We start from the raw sequence: 19,630 nt of genomic DNA on the forward strand, positions 1-19,630 counted from the left end.
GTGACCCAGGGATAAAACCATCAAAGCTGCTAGTTCAGGGCTAGCCATGAGAAGCTCTAATTGTGACCCAGCTTTTTCAATGCCCCCTGTATGTAATTTGAGGGAATTGTGCCATGAAATGCCGAGTGTGAAACATCCAGTATGTAATTTGTGTCATCAAATGCCGAGTGGTGACATGGTTTTTCCCGCTAGTATTAGGTTACATTGTGAATTTACTGACAATATAGCAGAGGTCATGGCCGTAACGGTACGAGGTAAACAAAAAGTGGAGCACCATTAGGGGCACTGCACATTGCAAAAGAGAATGGAATAGAATAGAATATACCACACTGTAAAATAGAATAGAATATATCTCATTGCACTGACAATATAGCAGAGGTCATGGCCGTAACGGTACGAGGTAAACAAAAAGTGGAACACCATTAGGGGCACTGCACATTGCAAAAGAGAATGGAATAGAATAGAATATACCACACTGTAAAATAGAATAGAATATATCTCATTGTGATAAAACCATCAAAGCTGCTAGTTCAGGGCTAGCCATGAGAAGCCTCCAATTGTGACCCAGCTTTTTCAATGCCCCCTGTATGTAATTTGAGGGAATTGCGCCATGAAATGCCGAGTGTGAAACATCCAGTATGTAATTTGAGGGATTTGTGTCATCAAATGCCGAGTGGTGACATGGTTTTTCCCGCTAGTATTAGGTCACATTGTGAATTTACTGACAATATAGTAGAGGTCATGGCCGTAACGGTACGAGGTAAACAAAAAGTGGAGCAGCATTAGGGGAACTGCACATTGCAAGAGAGAATCGAATAGAATAGAATATACCACATTGTAAAATAGAATAGAATATATCTCATTGTAACGGAATAGAAAATATAGCTCATTTATAGAAATCATAGAAGCGTTCTTCGCTTTGTAGGACGTAGGACGAGAAGGACCTGAAGGACTCGTAAAATTTGTAGCCAAAACCAAATGTCAGCCCAAAGCAATCACCCTGGTCAGGGCTGATTGAGAGGCTGACGAAAAACGCCGACTCCGTCTGTACACAGGAAAAGGCGAAGAGAAAGAAGATAGAAGAAGGATGAGGAGAAGGAAGAGATTGAAGAGAAGAAAGGCTTCAAAGGGAGAAGGGAAGGAAGAAGATAAGGAGAGAGAAAATAAAGAATAGGAGGAATGAGAGAGGACTCGTTTTTGACAGTTTTTTTGCTGTTTTCAGTTGTACTGATCCAACGGTTAGAGATACCGAAAAAGTTAGGGAAGAAAATGCCGCAAAAACCATACCTAAAACCTCCGAAAGAGCATAATTCAATAGGATAAGCAAAGCCGAGTGATGTTCCCACCGGATTTTTCTAGATTAAAAAAATTAAAGGAAGCGAACACGGAAGACGAAATTTCTAATTAGCTAATTACTAATGCAGAATATTATCACTTATACCTAAATATATTAACACAAAATTATCAGTAGTCTATAGACTCTGTAGTTTATAAATTATTATAATCCAATAGCGCACGTGTGTCTACTAAAGGCTCGTTCCCACTCATCGTGAGTTTCATCTTAGGGTTACGTTTAGAGGGCTTTTTGTGATTTTTCAGCATACTACCAAAAAGTCCCTCTGAAATTCCCAACTTTTTTCAACACTAACTTAGTGTTTCAAAACTCCCAAAGTTGAGAGGAACTGCCGTATTTTCTCATGAATAGCGTTCATCCCAGAGGTCACCCGAATATTTCAGACCTCAACACGTACGAACACATTGTATGCAAATGTGGAAAACCGTATCTCCTTTTGTGACATTTTAAATTTTTAATATTAAACTATGTGACATCAACGTTTTGGGCATCAGACAAGTTTGAGCTTCAGAACCATTTGACCAGTGCTCACAATTGGTCAAATGATCGTCGCTAACCAGTAGTTCGGTTTTCGGTTTATCAAAAGTTAGTTTTTAGTTTGTTGAGTTTTTAAGTTTAGATTTTTGGAGATTGTAGACAATTTCTTTCATCAACGTTAACAACGACGGAATTTTTTGTATTTTTTGTTTCGTGGTGAAGAAATCCGAAATGTCTACCGCCAGTGCTGAAGTTGTTGCTGCTTCTGGCCTGACAGCCACCACGCTTTTCACCTACCTGATAGTCCCCGCCCTGGTACTATGGGTTGTCTACTACCGTATGTCCCGGAGAAGATTGTACGAGTTGGCTGCCAAGCTACCTGGACCTGAAGGATTGCCGTTGGTCGGGAAAGGACTTGAATTCATAGGATCGCCTCATGACATTTACACACGAGTGAATAAGTTGGGACTTGAATGGGAAGATAAACCAGTTGTTAAAGTTTGGGTAGGCCCCAGACTTCTCGTCTTCTTGAAAGATCCCCGGGACGTTGAGATCATTCTGTCAAGTCATGTCCACATTGACAAGTCCCCTGAATACAGATTCTTCAAGCCCTGGCTGGGAAATGGTCTTTTGATTTCCACTGGAGAAAAATGGCGTGCCCACCGTAAACTGATTGCTCCCACTTTCCATTTGAATGTACTGAAGAGCTTCTTGGACTTGTTCAACCAGAACTCCCGTGCTGTTGTCGAAAAGATGAGAAAACACAACGGAGAAGCATTCGATTGCCACGACTATATGAGTGAGTGTACCGTAGAAATCTTGCTCGAAACCGCGATGGGTGTCAACAAGAAAACCCAAAACCAATCTGGTTTTGAATACGCTATGGCTGTCATGAAGATGTGTCACATTCTGCATATCCGATCCACCAAGGTCTGGCTTCGACCTGACTTCCTTTTCAATCTAACATCTTACGCAAAGGACCAAGCAAGACTGCTTAATATCATTCACACTCTAACCAAGCAAGTACTAAAAAAGAAGAAGGAAACCTATGAAAAGAACAAGAGCGCTATGCTGAATAGTATCCCCATTCCGACTATCGGTATCAAAGAAGAAAAGAAAGCAGAAGAGAAGGTGAAGGACAAGACTGTAGTGGAAGGACTCAGCTATGGACAGAGCTCAGGACTCAAGGATGATTTGGATGTTGACGAAGATGTGGGTGAGAAAAAGCGTCTGGCTTTCCTGGACCTTCTGATTGAAAGCGCTCAGAATGGCGTTGTGTTGACTGATGAAGAAATCAAAGAGCAAGTAGACACTATTATGTTCGAAGGTCATGACACCACAGCTGCCGGAAGTTCTTTCTTCCTCTGTGTCATGGGAACTCATCCTGAGATCCAGGCCAAAGTGATCCAAGAAATCGACGAGATTTTCGGTGATTCCGACCGCCCCTGCACCTTCCAAGATACCCTGGAGATGAAATACCTGGAACGTTGTATTATGGAAACCCTTCGTATGTTCCCACCAGTACCCATTATTGCTAGGGAACTTCAGCAAGAAGTCAAGCTAAACAGTTGTGACTTGTCCATCCCAGCTAAGTGTACTGTTGTAATCGCAACTGTCAAGCTTCATCGCCAACCTGACACCTATCCCAACCCAGATGTTTACAACCCAGATAACTTCCTTCCTGAGAATTGTGAATTGCTAGGGAACTTCAGCAAGAAGTCAAGCTAAACAGTTGTGACTTGTCCATCCCGGCTAAGTGTACTGTTGTCATCGCAACTGTCAAGCTTCATCGCCAACCTGACACCTATCCCAACCCAGATGTTTACAACCCAGATAACTTCCTTCCTGAGAATTGTGCTAACCGACATTACTATTCCTTTGTTCCGTTCAGTGCAGGTCCCAGGTCTTGTGTGGGACGTAAGTACGCCATGTTGAAACTGAAAGTGATCCTCTCTACTATTCTAAGGAACTTTACAGTACACTCTCCAACCAAACTTGAAGACTGGAAGCTTCAAGCTGACATTATCCTCAAGAGAACAGATGGATTCAAAATCCAGCTGAAACCCCGCAAGAAACAAACTGTGGCCTAAACCGTTGTTACTTCTCTTTCATTTGACCATGTTTATATTTTGATTTTTTGTACAAACTGTTTTTATTTTTATGGCATTTTTCACTCCGCTTACATGTTTTATTTTTTTCTTTATGACATCCAAGTCACATAAAGAAATATTGAAACTGTGAGCGGATATTGTTGATGATGAAATGAATTCACATCATGTGATTCATAAGTTTCTCTATAAAATAGAGGACGGAATGATCCCATGGAAAATTCTACATCTCTGATAGTTTTCGATCGGTTTATGTCAAACTTCATGAGATTAAAAAGAAAACAAAGGGTTCTAAATAAGAAATGGAAAATTCTACATCTCTGATAGTTTTCGATCGGTTTATGTCAAACTTCATGAGATTAAAAAGAAAACAAAGGGTTCTAAATAAGATTAGGGTTTTAACTTAATTTGTTCTTTCATTTCAGTTGAAATTTTGGTGTATAAAATATTTTAAGAATCAATTTCCATGATTTGTTTTACAATTTTCATTTAATTTTGTTCAAAATAAATTGGAATTCTTTTATTGTTATTTTATGTTTTGAAGCAATTCTTGTGTTGTTGATTCTACAATTCTGGGGCAGGATCCCCCATCTATTGAACAGAATGCAACATGACTATGTATCATTGATAGATCGAACTGTGATGATTGGTTAATTTTGTTCAAAATAAATTGGAATTCTTTTATTGTTATTTTATGTTTTGAAGCAATTCTTGTGTTGTTGATTTTCTTTTCTACAATTCTGGGGCAGGATCCCCCATCTATTGAACAGAATGCAACATGACTATGTATCATTGATAGATCGAACTGTGATGGTTGGTAATCTATGAGATGTGTAAAATGCAGGAAAAATAGCAATGGGCGATTGGCTCATTAGTGAAAAGTACATTAACGACTTGCGTCAAATAAGGCCGACCAGTCACTATCAGCAGAACTGACACCTGACAGATCGCCTTAGAGACTTATTATTGCTGCCATACACTATCAAGAATATTTGATAGGCGCACCTGTTCAGGCGTACCTGTCAGGTCTACCTTATAGTGAATGGCCGGCCTTACTTCCATCTCATTGACCTTTTTAGTCAGATTGGAGGTAGCGCGCCATCCCTGTGAGCGCTATGTTGCGGGTTCGATTCCCACCCAGGAAGAACTTATCCTTAACAGATAAGATTCGTTCTTGGGAAGGCTGGCTTGCTACTAAACTCTCTATTTTGGGACGATAAGACTTCGTTGTTACAGTTCCCCCTTACGCATTAGCAGGCATCAAAATTGGTTTTTTTTCTCATGTAATCTGACCCATTCGAAATCCTGATGAGATCTCCCATATGGGCTGCTTACAATTCTGCTGTCTAAACCCATAAGGCTTTACTGACAAACTTCTCACATTGTGAGCTCTTCCACCCAAATGAGTTTTTATCGGAAAGTGCGGATTCTGGACACCAGTGTAGCAGAAAATTGCAAATAATTACTTTATGAGATTTTTGATTAAGATTGTAAGCAATTTTTATTATTTCCTGATTGTGAATCCTTTTCCCGAGGAAAATGTTGAATCGATTTTTTCACTCGTATAAATATTGCTAGTAGAAATTTTCTTTCTCCAACAATGCACCCATTCGGACTCACATATCACGTCACAGGGGAAAAAATTGATGCACAGGTGAGATAATCTGCATAAATATGAATAATCTTGTCATACTCATACATATGGATGGATTGGATAGTCTTAACCAGTTTATCTCCTACTCACTTTACAAACTTCGGGTGTGCACTCTGCAGCACAATTTTTTGCCTTTAACTTTTTTTTTCTTAGGTTTGATAGAAGGAAGCAACTGTACAGGAGTGTTCAAACTTAATCGACCAGCCATCAATCGACGAGGTGAATCTATGTTGTCGAGGCAGTGTGGACGGTTCAGTCGACATCGATCGATGGCCGGTCGACTATTTATGGACACACCTTAACAACGGAAGTCTCATCGTGCCGAAAACGAAAAGGGAAGGAGAGGATAGGAGAAAACCAGCCGTTTCGAGAACGAATCTTAACTGTTTGGGATGAAGTTCACCCCGGTTGGGGTGAACTATGTGTGTACAGAGCTGCAATTCGGGAGCTTCCGGAAGCTCCTAAATGCAGCTCAGAAAGTAACATACTAAAGAAGTTCGACGAACGTGTGTTTTTTTTTTAATTAAAAAGGTTTTCTAATTTTATTTATTAAGATACTTCAATCATCAATACACATCAAGCCAGCTCCATCATCAAAAGCATAAGGCTTAACAATCTGCCTTGTTCCTCTTAATTTTAATGAGACAGCTTTCAGAATTGAGAACTCAATCCTCACTCTCACCCAGCTCAGCACATGCCCATACATTTTTTTCACGTGTAGCTCAATATCTTGAACGTGAACCGGGAAAGACACGATTCGTGTCAAATTCGGGAGGAAGATTCGTCCGTGAAAAGGTATTGCACGATTCGTATAATGAATTTTTTTCTTCAAAAAGGTCTATACCGTCTACCGTGAACCTAAAGCTGTGTCCACTCATAGTCGACGCCGCCGATCGACCGACGCGACGAGGTGAAACTATGTTGTCGAGGCAGTCTACAGTTTCAGTCGACGTTGATCGACGGGTTCGACTATGTGTGTGTGTGGACACTCCTTATCCTTAATTATGACTGATCAGTTGGAAGAGGAAGACTATTGTTTGAGATATATTATGGTCTTGGAGTATGCCATATGTTGCATTTGTAGATTCGTACAAGCTTAACCCATCCTTTGGGGCAGTTGCCCCTACAGCTAAGCCTCAGAGTGGGTACCTATATGTTGCCTTGGAGCATGTTTCACTGCAGGAACAGATTAACCTCCAACAGGTGACTTCCAACCCTAGAAAGAATCAAATCTGAACAACTTTTTCTGTCAAAGGCGGATGGTGTACATTCAGGTCGTTTTGCGAATTTGAGTAAAAACAGCGCCGCGCCGGATTTGCACGGGCATTGTATGCAAATAAAAATATTCGTGTCACTCTATTGTCAAGTTCAAATGATGATTCTCAAGTTCAAATGATGATTACTCATCATCGACTGACGGAGCATCAGTTGATCTTGAACTTCAGTAGCCATTTGACCAGTGCGAAAAATAGGCTGCATAGTCGGTGAAAATCCGCAGTTGGATTTTTTCTTGTGATCTAATTTTTTTTTCGTAGAGTTGTAGTTTTTTTCTTTCTTTTAATTCGAGTTTTTTTTCCAACGTTTCTTATACATACTTTGGACGCTGTGAAGGAATCTAAAATGCCTTCCATCGGTTCTGAAGTTGTTGCAGCTTCCGGCCTAACAGCCACCACGTTGTTTGTGTACCTGATAGTCCCCGCTCTGGTACTATGGTTTGCCTACTATCGTATGTCCAGGAGAAGATTGTACGAGTTGGCTGATAAGATACCTGGTCCTAAAGGATTGCCATTGATTGGTGTGGCACATGAAGCATTTGGAAGAAGCCCTCATGGTTTGTTTAAGCGAGCACTTGAGGTGGAGGAAAAATTTTTAGATACCGTTGTAAAAATTTGGTTTGGTCCCAGACTTATCATTTTATTGAAGGATCCCCGGGACGTTGAGGGAAGAAGCCCTCATGGTTTGTTTAAGCGAGCACTTCAGGTGGAGGAAAAATTTTTAGATACCGTTGTAAAAATTTGGTTTGGTCCCAGACTTATCATTTTATTGAAGGATCCCCGGGACGTTGAGATCATTCTGTCAAGTCATGTTCACATTGATAAGTCCCCCGAATACAGATTCTTCAAGCCCTGGCTGGGAAATGGTCTTTTGATTTCCACTGGAGAAAAATGGCGTACCCACCGTAAACTGATTGCTCCCACTTTCCATTTGAATGTACTGAAGAGCTTCTTGGACTTGTTCAACCAGAACTCCCGTGCTGTTGTATCCTCACTCTCACCCAGCTCAGCACATGCCCATACATTTTTTTCACGTGTAGCTCAATATCTTGAACGTGAACCGGGAAAGACACGATTCGTGTCAAATTCGGGAGGAAGATTCGTCCGTGAAAAGGTATTGCACGATTCGTATAATGAATTTTTTTCTTCAAAAAGGTCTATACCGTCTACCGTGAACCTAAAGCTGTGTCCACTCATAGTCGACGCCGCCGATCGACCGACGCGACGAGGTGAAACTATGTTGTCGAGGCAGTCTACAGTTTCAGTCGACGTTGATCGACGGGTTCGACTATGTGTGTGTGAACACAGCTCATTTATAGAAATCATAGAAGCGTTCTTCGCTTTGTAGGACGTAGGACGAGAAGGACTCGTAAAATTTGTAGCCAAAACCAAATATCAGCCCAAAGCAGTCACCCTGGTTAGGGCTGATTGAGAGGCTGACGAAAAACGCCGACTCCGTCTGTACACGGGAAAAGGACCATACCTAAAACCTCCAAAAGAGCATAATTCAATAGGATAAGCAAAGCCGAGTGATGTTCCCACCGGATTTTTCTAGATTAAAAAAAAAAAAATAAAGGAATCGAACACGGAAGACGAAATTTCTAATTAGCTAATTACTAATGCAGAATATTATCACTTAGACCTAAATAGGTATATTAAAACAAAATTATCAGTAGTCTATAGACTCTGTAGTTTATAAATTATTATAATCCAATAACGCACGTGTGTCTATTAAAGGCTCGTTCCCACTTATCGTGAGTTTCACCTTAGGGTTACGTTTGGAGGGCTTTTTGTGATTTTTCAGCATACTACCAAAAAGTCCCTCTGAAATTCCCAACTTTTACGATTTTTTTCAACACTTAGCGTTTCAAAACTCCCAAAGTTGAGAGGAACTGCCGTATTTTCTCATGAATAGCGTTCATCCCAGAGGTCACCCGAATATTTCAGACCTTAACACGTACGAACACATTGTATGCAAATGTGGAAAACCGTATCTCCTTTTGTGACATTTTAAAATTTTAATATTAAACTATGTGACATCAACGTTTTGGGCATCAGACAAGTTTGAGCTTCAGAACCATTTGACCAGTGCTCACAATTGGTCAAATGATCGTCGCTAACCAGTAGTTCGGTTTTCGGTTTATCAAAAGTTAGTTTTTAGTTTGTTGAGTTTTTAAGTTTAGATTTTTGGAGATTGTAGACAATTTCTTTCATCAACGTTAACAACGACGGAATTTTTTGTATTTTTTGTTTCGTGGTGAAGAAATCCGAAATGTCTACCGCCAGTGCTGAAGTTGTTGCTGCTTCTGGCCTGACAGCCACCACGCTTTTCACCTACCTGATAGTCCCCGCCCTGGTACTATGGGTTGTCTACTACCGTATGTCCCGGAGAAGATTGTACGAGTTGGCTGCCAAGCTACCTGGACCTGAAGGATTGCCGTTGGTCGGGAAAGGACTTGAATTCATAGGATCGCCTCATGACATTTACACACGAGTGAATAAGTTGGGACTTGAATGGGAAGATAAACCAGTTGTTAAAGTTTGGGTAGGCCCCAGACTTCTCGTCTTCTTGAAAGATCCCCGGGACGTTGAGATCATTCTGTCAAGTCATGTCCACATTGACAAGTCCCCTGAATACAGATTCTTCAAGCCCTGGCTGGGAAATGGTCTTTTGATTTCCACTGGAGAAAAATGGCGTGCCCACCGTAAACTGATTGCTCCCACTTTCCATTTGAATGTACTGAAGAGCTTCTTGGACTTGTTCAACCAGAACTCCCGTGCTGTTGTCGAAAAGATGAGAAAACACAACGGAGAAGCATTCGATTGCCACGACTATATGAGTGAGTGTACCGTAGAAATCTTGCTCGAAACCGCGATGGGTGTCAACAAGAAAACCCAAAACCAATCTGGTTTTGAATACGCTATGGCTGTCATGAAGATGTGTCACATTCTGCATATCCGATCCACCAAGGTCTGGCTTCGACCTGACTTCCTTTTCAATCTAACATCTTACGCAAAGGACCAAGCAAGACTGCTTAATATCATTCACACTCTAACCAAACGAGTATTGAAGAAAAAGAAGGAAACCTATGAAAAGAACAAGAGCGCTATCCTGAATAGTATCCCCATGCCGACTGTCGAGATAAGGTTCGTTCTTGGGAAGGCTGGCTTGCTCCTAAACTCTCTATTTTGGGACGATATGACTTCGTTGTTACAGTTCCCCCTTACGCATTAGCAGGTATCAAAATTGGTTTTTTTTTTTCTCTCTCTCATGTAATCTGACCCATTCGAAATCCTGATGAAATCTCCCATATGGGCTGCTTACAATTCTGCTGTCTAAACCAATAAGGCTTTACGGACAGACTTCTCACATTGTGAGCTCTTCCACCCAAATAAGTTTTTATCGGAAAGTGCGGATTCTGGACACCAGTGTAGCAGAAAATGGCAAATAATTACTTTATGAGATTTTTGATTAAGATTGTAAGTAATTTTTATGATTGTGAATCTTTTTTACCGAGGAAAATGTTGAATCGATTTTTTCACTCGTATAAATATTGCTAGGAGAAATTTTCTTTCTCCAACAATGCATCCATTCGGACTCACATATCACGTCACAGGGGAAAAAATTGATGCACAGTTGAGATAATCTGCATAAATATGAATAATCTTTTCATACTCATACATATAGATGGATTGGATAGTCTTAACCAGTTTATCTCCTACTCACATGGAAAATTCTACATCTCTGACATCTCTGATAGTTTTCGATCGGTTTATGTCAACAAACTTCATGAGATTAAAAAGAAAACAAAGGGTTCTAAATAAGATTAGGGTTTTAACTTAATTTGTTCTTTCATTTCAGTTGAAATTTTGGTGTATAAAATATTTTAAGAATCAATTTCCATGATTTGTTTTACAATTTTCATTTAATTTTGTATTAGTCTCACAAGGAATATGTCAATAATTATGATAATATGTAGAACTTTGTATCAAACCCAGCTTATTTTAGTGTTTATTCTTGTTTTATTTAAGGTAAAGTTACACCAAGCGCGCATTGTTATCAAACGTTCACAAACAATGCGCGCTTGGTGTAATATTACCTTTATGGTGTATAGGATTTTACTATTTTTAGTGTCTTAGTTTTTATTTTCTTGAATGATTTCCTGTAAAGTTCCTAACTATGTTTTGGTTGGAAAAAGGGGCTTTCATACCTGTATAGTTATTATTATACGTTATCTTTGGAGAAATTATTGAAAATTTGTTTTTTGTTTTCATTTTTTTTCAATCATTTGTACAAGTGTAAGTGTATTAGAGTTTAAAGATAACCTAATTAGATCATCGAGTATTCTTAGATTCGTAGAAGCTCAACCCATCCCTAAGGGCTGTTTGCCCCTACACCTAAGCCTCGGAGTGGGCTTTTTGTGTTACTATCCAATCCAAATGGTTTAACGCATCAAGTTTTGATGAGTTTTCGTCCAAAGCCATATTTTACACTTGAAATTAATCCCATTGGATGAACCATCTGAATAGTTCGGTTTGGACTTTGCATATGAAAAAGATGAATGTTTCACCGCCGTTTTTATTTCGTAGCTATGAAACAACTGCTACGTTAGACACGTGTGGTCTATGTCGTAGCATGCCCATCCCGTAGTATGTCCCTCTTCAGATGGGAATGGGACATACTCATATTTTGTTCAAGTCCTCATGGATTAATATTTTAATCTCAAAATGTAGCCTCGGGCATTAGTCAACCATTTCTAATCTTTAAGAAGAAGTAAGAGTTGTGATCGATTTTTATTCTAGAGAGAAAAAAAACCTCTTTGGGGGAAAAAGCCAAGAAAATTTCGAGCCCAACTAGTCAGTCGCAAATTGCGTCCACACATAGTTGAAGGCCGTCGATCGATGTGAATTTACTGTGGATCGATGTGGATCGACGGCCGGTCGACTATGTTTGTAGGTTTGGACACATCTTTATAATTTATAATTCGTTTCTAGGTGCATTTTCCTTTTGGGAAACTGACCACTGCTCGTTATTCTCTTTCAATTGAAGCAGCCAGCCTAGTTTGCTTGGAAGTTAGTGTTTTTAAGAGGTTTGATAGAGGGAACTGTAACTGCTATGGTCTTATCGTCCCGAAATCGAAGAGAGAAGGAAGACAGGATAGGAAAAAAGGTTTGATACCTTGTTTGATAGAAGGAAGCAACTGTACAGGAGTGTTCAAACTTAATCGACCAGCCATCAATCGACGAGGTGAATCTATGTTGTCGAGGCAGTGTGGACGGTTCAGTTGACGTCGATCGACGGCCGGTCGACTATTTGTGGACACACCTTGACAACGGAAGTCTCATCGTGCCGAAAACGAAAAGGGAAGGAGAGGATAGGAGAAAACCAGCCGTTTCGAGAACGAATCTTAACTGTTTGGGATGAAGTTCACCCCGGTTGGGGTGAACTATGTGTGTACAGAGCTGCAATTCGGGAGCTTCCGGAAGCTCCTAAATGCAGCTCAGAAAGTAACATACTAAAGAAGTTCGACGAACGTGTGTTTTTTTTTTAATTAAAAAGGTTTTCTAATTTTATTTATTAAGATACTTCAATCATCAATACACATCAAGCCAGCTCCATCATCAAAAGCATAAGGCTTAACAATCTGCCTTGTTCCTCTTAATTTTAATGTAGGTTTGATAGAAGGAAGCAACTGTACAGGAGTGTTCAAACTTAATCGACCAGCCATCAATCGACGAGGTGAATCTATGTTGCTCCTACTCACTTTACAAACTTCGGGTGTGCACTCTGCAGCACAATTTTTTGCCTTTAACTTTTTTTTTAGGTTTGATAGAAGGAAGCAACTGTACAGGAGTGTTCAAACTTAATCGACCAGCCATCAATCGACGAGGTGAATCTATGTTGTCGAGGCAGTGTGGACGGTTCAGTCGACATCGATCGATGGCCGGTCGACTATTTATGGACACACCTTAAAAACGGAAGTCTTATCGTGCCGAAAACGAAAAGGAAAGGAGAGGATAGGAGAAAACCAGCCGTTTCGAGAACGAATCTTAACTGTTTGGGATGAAGTTCGCCCCGGTTAGGGTGAACTATGTGTGTACAGAGCTGCGATTCGGGAGCTTCCGGAAGCTCCTAAATGCAGCTCAGAAAGTAACATACTAAAGAAGTTCGACGAACGTGTAGCTCAATATCTTGAACGTGAACCGGGAAAGACACGATTCGTGCATTCGTGTCAAGTTCGGGTGCAAGATTCGTCCGTGAAAAGGTATTGCACGATTCGTATAATGAACCCCCAAAAAAATACCACTTCGTGGCATAAAAAAGACCCCGCCAAGTCGTTCCTCCCAAAATAAATCAAGTGCCCACAAAAATAAACAAAACTCCATCCCACCCCAAAAAAGTTTAGAAATCAATTTTGTACCCCGCCTTTTATTCACTTCATAATTTGTGTGCTCCTCCTTCACGTAGTACCTACCTTTCTTTCCCCTCATTGCACTCCTCTTTCCTCTAATATTACTTCTGCTTCACTGCATTGGCGGCGTGCCACCTACCTTTCTTTACCCTCATTGCACTCCTCTTTCCTCTAATCTCACTTCTGCTTCACTGCATTGGCGGCGTGCAATGCTTTAAAAATAAATCGATGGCACGCCGCCAATGCAGTGAAGCAGAAGTAATATTAGAGAAAGAGGAGTGCAATGAGGGGAAAGAAAGGTAGGTACTACGTGAAGTAGGACACAAATTATGAAGTGAATAAAAGGCGGGGTACAAAATTGATTTCTAATCTTTTTTGGGGTGGGATAGAGTTTTGTTTATTTTTTGTGGGCACTTGATTTATTTTGGGAGGAACGACTTGGCGGGGTCTTTTTTATGCCACGAAGTGGCATTTTTTGGGGGGATCTCATAACTTTTTGCAGAAACTTAACATAATATGACGTATGAGCGTAGCGCAACAAAGTACAAAGACAATAGGCATAGTAACATCATTAGATAAGGTTTGGTGAGTTTGGGTTATTTCTGAGTGAAAAACACCATAGTAATATATTTGGGTAAGTTTTAGTAAGTTCGGGTCGTTTCCGAGTGAAAAATACCATAGTAACATCATTACGTAAGTTTTAGTAAGTTCGGGTCATTCCCGAGTTTAAAATACCATAATAACATTATTGCGTAAGATTTGGTAAGTTCCGATAATTTCAGTGTGAAAAATGCCATAGTAACATCAGTGGGTAAGTTTTAGTAAGTTCCGAACATTTCCGAGTGAAAAATACCAATATTAACATCATTGGGTAAGTTTTGGTAAGCAAAAAAAAAAAAAAAAAAAAAAAAAAAAAAAAAAAAAAAAAAAAAAAAAAAAACGGTCGAAAACCGGCAAAAAGCGGTCAAAATACCGTTAACCACAGCACCTATCTCAACCAAACGTTTTGTGTTACATCCTTGTTACATTTGTGAACTACATACCAAATTTCAAGTCTCTAGCTCGCTCATACCGTTCCCGAGATATTGTTAAATTACAGCGAAAACCGCCAAAAAGCGGTAAAATGCCGCCAAGCGTTGCACCGGTCTTAACCAAAAGTGTCGCATCCTTGTCCCATTTCACAGCTACATACCAAATTTCAAGTCTCTAGCTCTTACCTTTCTCGAGATATTTTGTTTACAGACAGACACACGGACCAATGACTTCAGGTGGAGGAAAAATTTTTAGATACCGTTGTAAAAATTTGGTTTGGTCCCAGACTTATCATTTTATTGAAGGATCCCCGGGACGTTGAGATCATTCTGTCAAGTCATGTTCACATTGACAAGTCCCCCGAATACAGATTCTTCAAGCCCTGGCTGGGAAATGGTCTTTTGATTTCCACTGGAGAAAAATGGCGTGCCCACCGTAAACTGATTGCTCCCACTTTCCATTTGAATGTACTGAAGAGCTTCTTGGACTTGTTCAACCAGAACTCCCGCGCTGTTGTCGAAAAGATGAGAAAACACAACGGAGAAGCATTCGATTGCCACGACTATATGAGTGAGTGTACCGTGGAAATCTTGCTTGAAACCGCGATGGGTGTCAACAAGAAAACCCAAAATCAATCTGGTTTTGAATACGCCATGGCTGTCATGAAGATGTGTCACATTCTGCATATCCGATCCACCAAGGTCTGGCTTCGACCTGACTTCCTTTTCAATCTAACATCTTACGCAAAGGACCAAGCAAGACTGCTTAATATCATTCACACTCTAACCAAGCAAGTACTAAAAAAGAAGAAGGAAACCTATGAAAAGAACAAGAGCGCTATGCTGAATAGTATCCCCATGCCGACTGTCGGTATCAAAGAAGAAAAGAAAGCAGAAGAGAAGGTGAAGGACAAGACTGTAGTGGAAGGACGCAAGTACTAAAAAAGAAGAAGGAAACCTATGAAAAGAACAAGAGCGCTATGCTGAATAGTATCCCCATTCCGACTATCGGTATCAAAGAAGAAAAGAAAGCAGAAGAGAAGGTAAAGGACAAGACTGTAGTGGAAGGACTCAGCTATGGACAGAGCTCAGGACTCAAGGATGATTTGGATGTTGACGAAGATGTGGGTGAGAAAAAGCGTCTGGCTTTCCTGGACCTTCTGATTGAAAGCGCTCAGAATGGCGTTGTGTTGACTGATGAAGAAATCAAAGAGCAAGTCGACACTATTATGTTCGAAGGTCATGACACCACAGCTGCCGGAAGTTCTTTCTTCCTCTGTGTCATGGGAACTCATCCTGAGATCCAGGCCAAAGTGATCCAAGAAATCGATGAGATTTTCGGTGATTCCGACCGCCCCTGCACCTTCCAAGATACCCTGGAGATGAAATACATGGAACGTTGCATTATGGAAACCCTTCGTATGTTCCCACCTGTACCCGTTATTGCTAGGGAACTTCAGCAAGAAGTCAAGCTGAACAGTTGTGACTTAACCATCCCTGCTAATTGTACTGTTGTCATCGGTTATTGCTAGGGAACTTCAGCAAGAAGTCAAGCTGAACAGTTGTGACTTAACCATCCCTGCTAATTGTACTGTCGTCATCGGAACTTATAAAATTCATCGCCAACCTGACACCTACCCCAACCCAGATGTCTACAACCCAGATAACTTCCTTCCTGAGAAGTGTGCTAACCGACATTACTATTCCTTTGTTCCGTTCAGTGCAGGTCCCAGGTCTTGTGTGGGTCGTAAGTACGCCATGTTGAAACTGAAAGTGATCCTCTCTACTATTCTAAGGAACTTTACAGTACATTCTCCAACCAAACTTGAAGACTGGAAACTCCAAGGGGATATAATTCTCAAGAGAACAGATGGATTCAAAGTCAAACTTACACCCCGCAAGAAACAAACTGTGGCCTAAACTTTATCCCAACCCAGATGTTTACAACCCAGATAACTTCCTTCCTGAGAAGTGTGCTAACCGACATTACTATTCCTTTGTGCCGTTCAGTGCAGGTCCCAGGTCTTGTGTGGGTCGTAAATACGCCATGTTGAAACTGAAAGTGATCCTCTCTACTATTCTAAGGAACTTTACAGTACATTCTCCAACCAAACTTGAAGACTGGAAACTCCAAGGGGATATAATTCTCAAGAGAACAGATGGATTCAAAGTCAAACTTACACCCCGCAAGAAACAAACTGTGGCCTAAACTTTACAATCGGAAACAAAACAATTGAGAAAACGAGAAAAGTTAATTCAAGGGTAGGACATGGGCCATTTTCTACCACACCACTTTTGATGTACAGAATAAGAATGATGACAACTAACTGAACAAAATTGGTTAAAACCAGGTGACGTGTTAGCGCTTGTACATAAACTATTGGAACTTGCAAATATCCAAAATGACGCGTATTTTTCTAGAGTCTAGAGGAATCAAAACCGATATGATATCCAATACCCGAAAAAAGTTGGAATGGTAAGCTGGGGTTATCCGTATCCGGATTAAGTCTCATTCAAGGGTAGGACATGGGCCATTTTCTACCACACCACTTTTGATGTACAGAATAAGAATGATGACAACTAACTGAACAAAATTGCTTAAAACCAGGTGACGTGTTAGCGCTTGTACATAAACCATTGGAACTTGCAAATATCCAAAATGACGCGTATTTTTCTAGAGTCTAGACAAGGGTAGGACATGGGCCATTTTCTACCACACCACTTTTGATGTACAGAATACGAATGATGACAACTAACTGAACAAATTTGGTTAAAACCAGGTGACGTGTTAGCGCTTGTACATAAACCATTGGAACTTGCAAATATCCAAAATGACGCGTATTTTTCTAGAGTCTAGACTTCTAGAGGAATCAAAACCGATATGATATCCAATACCCGAAAAAAGTTGGAATGGTAAGCTGGGGTTCTCCGTATCCGGATTAAGTCTCACAAGGAATATGTCAATAATTATGATAATATGTAGAACTTTGTATCAAACCCAGCTTATTTTAGTGTGTCTCTAGAGGAATCAAAACCGATATGATATCCAATACCCGAAAAAAGTTGGAATGGTAAGCTGGGGTTATCCGTATCCGGATTAGTCTCACAAGGAATATGTCAATAATTATGATAATATGTAGAACTTTGTATCAAACCCAGCTTATTTTAGTGTTTATTCTTGTTTTATTTAAGGTAAAGTTACACCAAGCGCGCATTGTTATCAAACGTTCACAAACGTTTGCAAACAATGCGCGCTTGGTGTAATATTACCTTTAAACCGACAGCAGCCGGATCAACTCCGCGCACACACGAACGCTGTTTGCAAGCCAATGTTTGTGGAAAAATGATTACAAACGTTTGCAATGTTTGCAAACGAAACGATGCGCGCTTGGTGTAACATTACCTTTATGGTGTATAGGATTTTACTATTTTTAGTGTCTTAGTTTTTATTTTCTTGAATGATTTCCTGTAAAGTTCCTAACTATGTTTTGGTTGGAAAAAGGGGCTTTCACACCTGTATAGTTATTATTATACTTATTATACGTTATCTTTGGAGAAATTATTGAAAATTTGTTTTTTGTTTTCATTTTTTTTCAATCATTTGTACAAGTGTAAGTGTATTAGAGTTTAAAGATAACCTAATTAGATCATCGAGTATTCTTAGATTCGTAGAAGCTCAACCCATCCCTAAGGGCTGTTTGCCCCTACACCTAAGCCTCGGAGTGGGCTTTTTGTGTTACTATCCAGTATACTCCAAATGGTTTAACGCATCAAGTTTTGATGAGTTTACGTCCAAAGCCATATTTTACTCCTGAAATTAATCCCATTGGATGAACCATCTGAATAGTTCGGTTTGGACTTTGCATATGAAAAAAAAGATGAATGTTTCACCGCCGTTTTTATTTCGTAGCAATGAAACAACTGCTACGTTAGACACGTGTGGTCTGTGTCGTAGCATGCCCATCCCGTAGTATGTCCCTCATCAGATGGGAATGGGACATACTCATATTTTGCTCAAGTCCTCATGGATTAATATTTTAACCTCAAATTGTAGCCTCGGGCATTAGTCAACCATTTCTAATCTTTAAGAAGAAGTAAGAGTTGTGAGCGATTTTTATTCTAGAGAGAAAAAAACCTAGAAATTCCGAAGTTCTAGCCTTACCGGAAGGGGTAGAAAAAACGGTTTGAAAATCGCTAATTTTACGACTGACTCACTAGAGAAAAAACCTCTTTGGGGAAAAAGCCAAGAAAATTTCGAGCCCAACTAGTCAGTCGCAAATTGCGTCCACACGTCGATCCACATCGATCGACGGCCGGTCGACTATGTTTGGAGGTTTGGACACATCTTTATAATTCGTTTCTAGGTGCATTTTCCTTTTGGGAAACTGATCCACTGCTCATTATTCTCTTTCAATTGGAGCAGCCAGCCTAGTTTGCTTGGAAGGTAGTGCGTCTGCCTTGTAAGTGCTAGGTCGTGGTTTGGATTCCCGCGCGGGGCGGATTTAATCCTACACTGACAAGTTCGTCCTTGAAACAGCTAGCTTTCTTCCTTCTCTGTTCGCGCTCGGGGCGATAAGACCTTAGCAGTTAGAGTTTCCTCGATCAAATCACTAGTATTTTAAACCGCAGAAACAAATTCAATGCACTGGCCAACACTGGTCGAAGTTGTCGATTTCTTCAGTTGTTGCTTGATCTTGTATCGGTAACAACGTCCCGAGGGATTTATTTTTCGAAACTGAGTTTACTCCTGTACCCCGCTGTATGTATGTGTCATGGTTTCCCTCTGCATCGATGGTGAGGCGAGAGGCTTCACCTTGGTGAAGGTGGGCTCACAACCTTTTTCACATATTAGAACTTTATCTCTTCCTCCCTCTTCACCCCTCTTTCTCTCTTCCTCTCCTTTTCTCCCTCTATCTCTCTCTCTTCCTTTTCCTCTCTGTTTTCTCACTCACACATAGGTATACACAAACCACTCTCATGCTGTCTTTTTCTTTCATCTCCAATACAATGTCTGCAGCCAAGCGTTCACGCGTAAAATTGTTTGTTCGAAATACAAAGTCGTGTGAGCCTGAGCTCTAAATATATTTTTCTCGTGCGTGGGTATCTCTAATACAATTTGTTTAAGATCTTTTAATATCATCACCTCTAATTCTTTATCTATCTCTATGGTATCCAAAATCTTATTTTCTCTCTTTTTTTCTCACATGCTTTTATCTTCTTCCTCTCTCTCTCCCTCCCCCTCTTTTCCTCTCTCTTCACTCACTCTTCCTCTCTCTCTCTCTCTCTCTCTCTCTCTCCCTCCCTTTCCTCTTCTTCCCT

General features: G+C 40.4%; 4 protein-coding genes across 7 annotated transcripts in view; all 4 read left to right on the forward strand.

Moving 5' to 3' along the window:
- Positions 1-19,630, forward strand: part of LOC103511843 (protein N-terminal asparagine amidohydrolase) — a 51,334-nt gene that overhangs the window by 6,316 nt on the left and 25,388 nt on the right. The gene's annotated exons all lie outside the window — the stretch shown is intronic.
- LOC103511830 (cytochrome P450 4g15-like) lies at positions 1,826-16,619 on the forward strand. 4 transcript variants are annotated; one of them, XM_026825472.1, is made up of 2 exons: positions 1,826-3,485; positions 16,249-16,619. In XM_026825472.1, exons 1-2 carry the CDS (start codon positions 2,063-2,065, stop codon positions 16,518-16,520), a joined length of 1,695 nt encoding a protein of 564 aa, XP_026681273.1. In that variant the 5' UTR covers positions 1,826-2,062; the 3' UTR covers positions 16,521-16,619. The 4 variants fall into 4 exon arrangements, with proteins under 4 accessions (XP_026681273.1, XP_017300623.1, XP_026681274.1 ...); XM_017445134.2 differs by lacking the exon at positions 16,249-16,619 and adding an exon at positions 3,661-4,228 and having other exon boundaries at positions 1,827-3,496; XM_026825473.1 differs by lacking the exon at positions 16,249-16,619 and adding an exon at positions 3,538-4,228 and having other exon boundaries at positions 1,828-3,373.
- Positions 7,010-8,100, forward strand: LOC108252711 (cytochrome P450 4g15-like). Its single transcript, XM_026825468.1, has 3 exons — positions 7,010-7,506; positions 7,633-7,882; positions 8,023-8,100. Exons 1-3 carry the CDS (start codon positions 7,214-7,216, stop codon positions 8,098-8,100), a joined length of 621 nt encoding a protein of 206 aa, XP_026681269.1. The 5' UTR covers positions 7,010-7,213.
- LOC103511829 (cytochrome P450 4g15) lies at positions 8,896-16,231 on the forward strand. The gene is made up of 3 exons (XM_026825475.1): positions 8,896-9,986; positions 15,227-15,761; positions 15,844-16,231. The coding sequence occupies exons 1-3, from the start codon at positions 9,140-9,142 to the stop codon at positions 16,229-16,231; spliced, it is 1,770 nt and encodes a 589-aa protein (XP_026681276.1). The 5' UTR covers positions 8,896-9,139.

Source organism: Diaphorina citri, unplaced genomic scaffold, assembly GCF_000475195.1.
Source record: "Diaphorina citri unplaced genomic scaffold, Diaci psyllid genome assembly version 1.1 scaffold757, whole genome shotgun sequence".
Lineage (NCBI taxonomy): Eukaryota > Metazoa > Arthropoda > Insecta > Hemiptera > Psyllidae > Diaphorina > Diaphorina citri.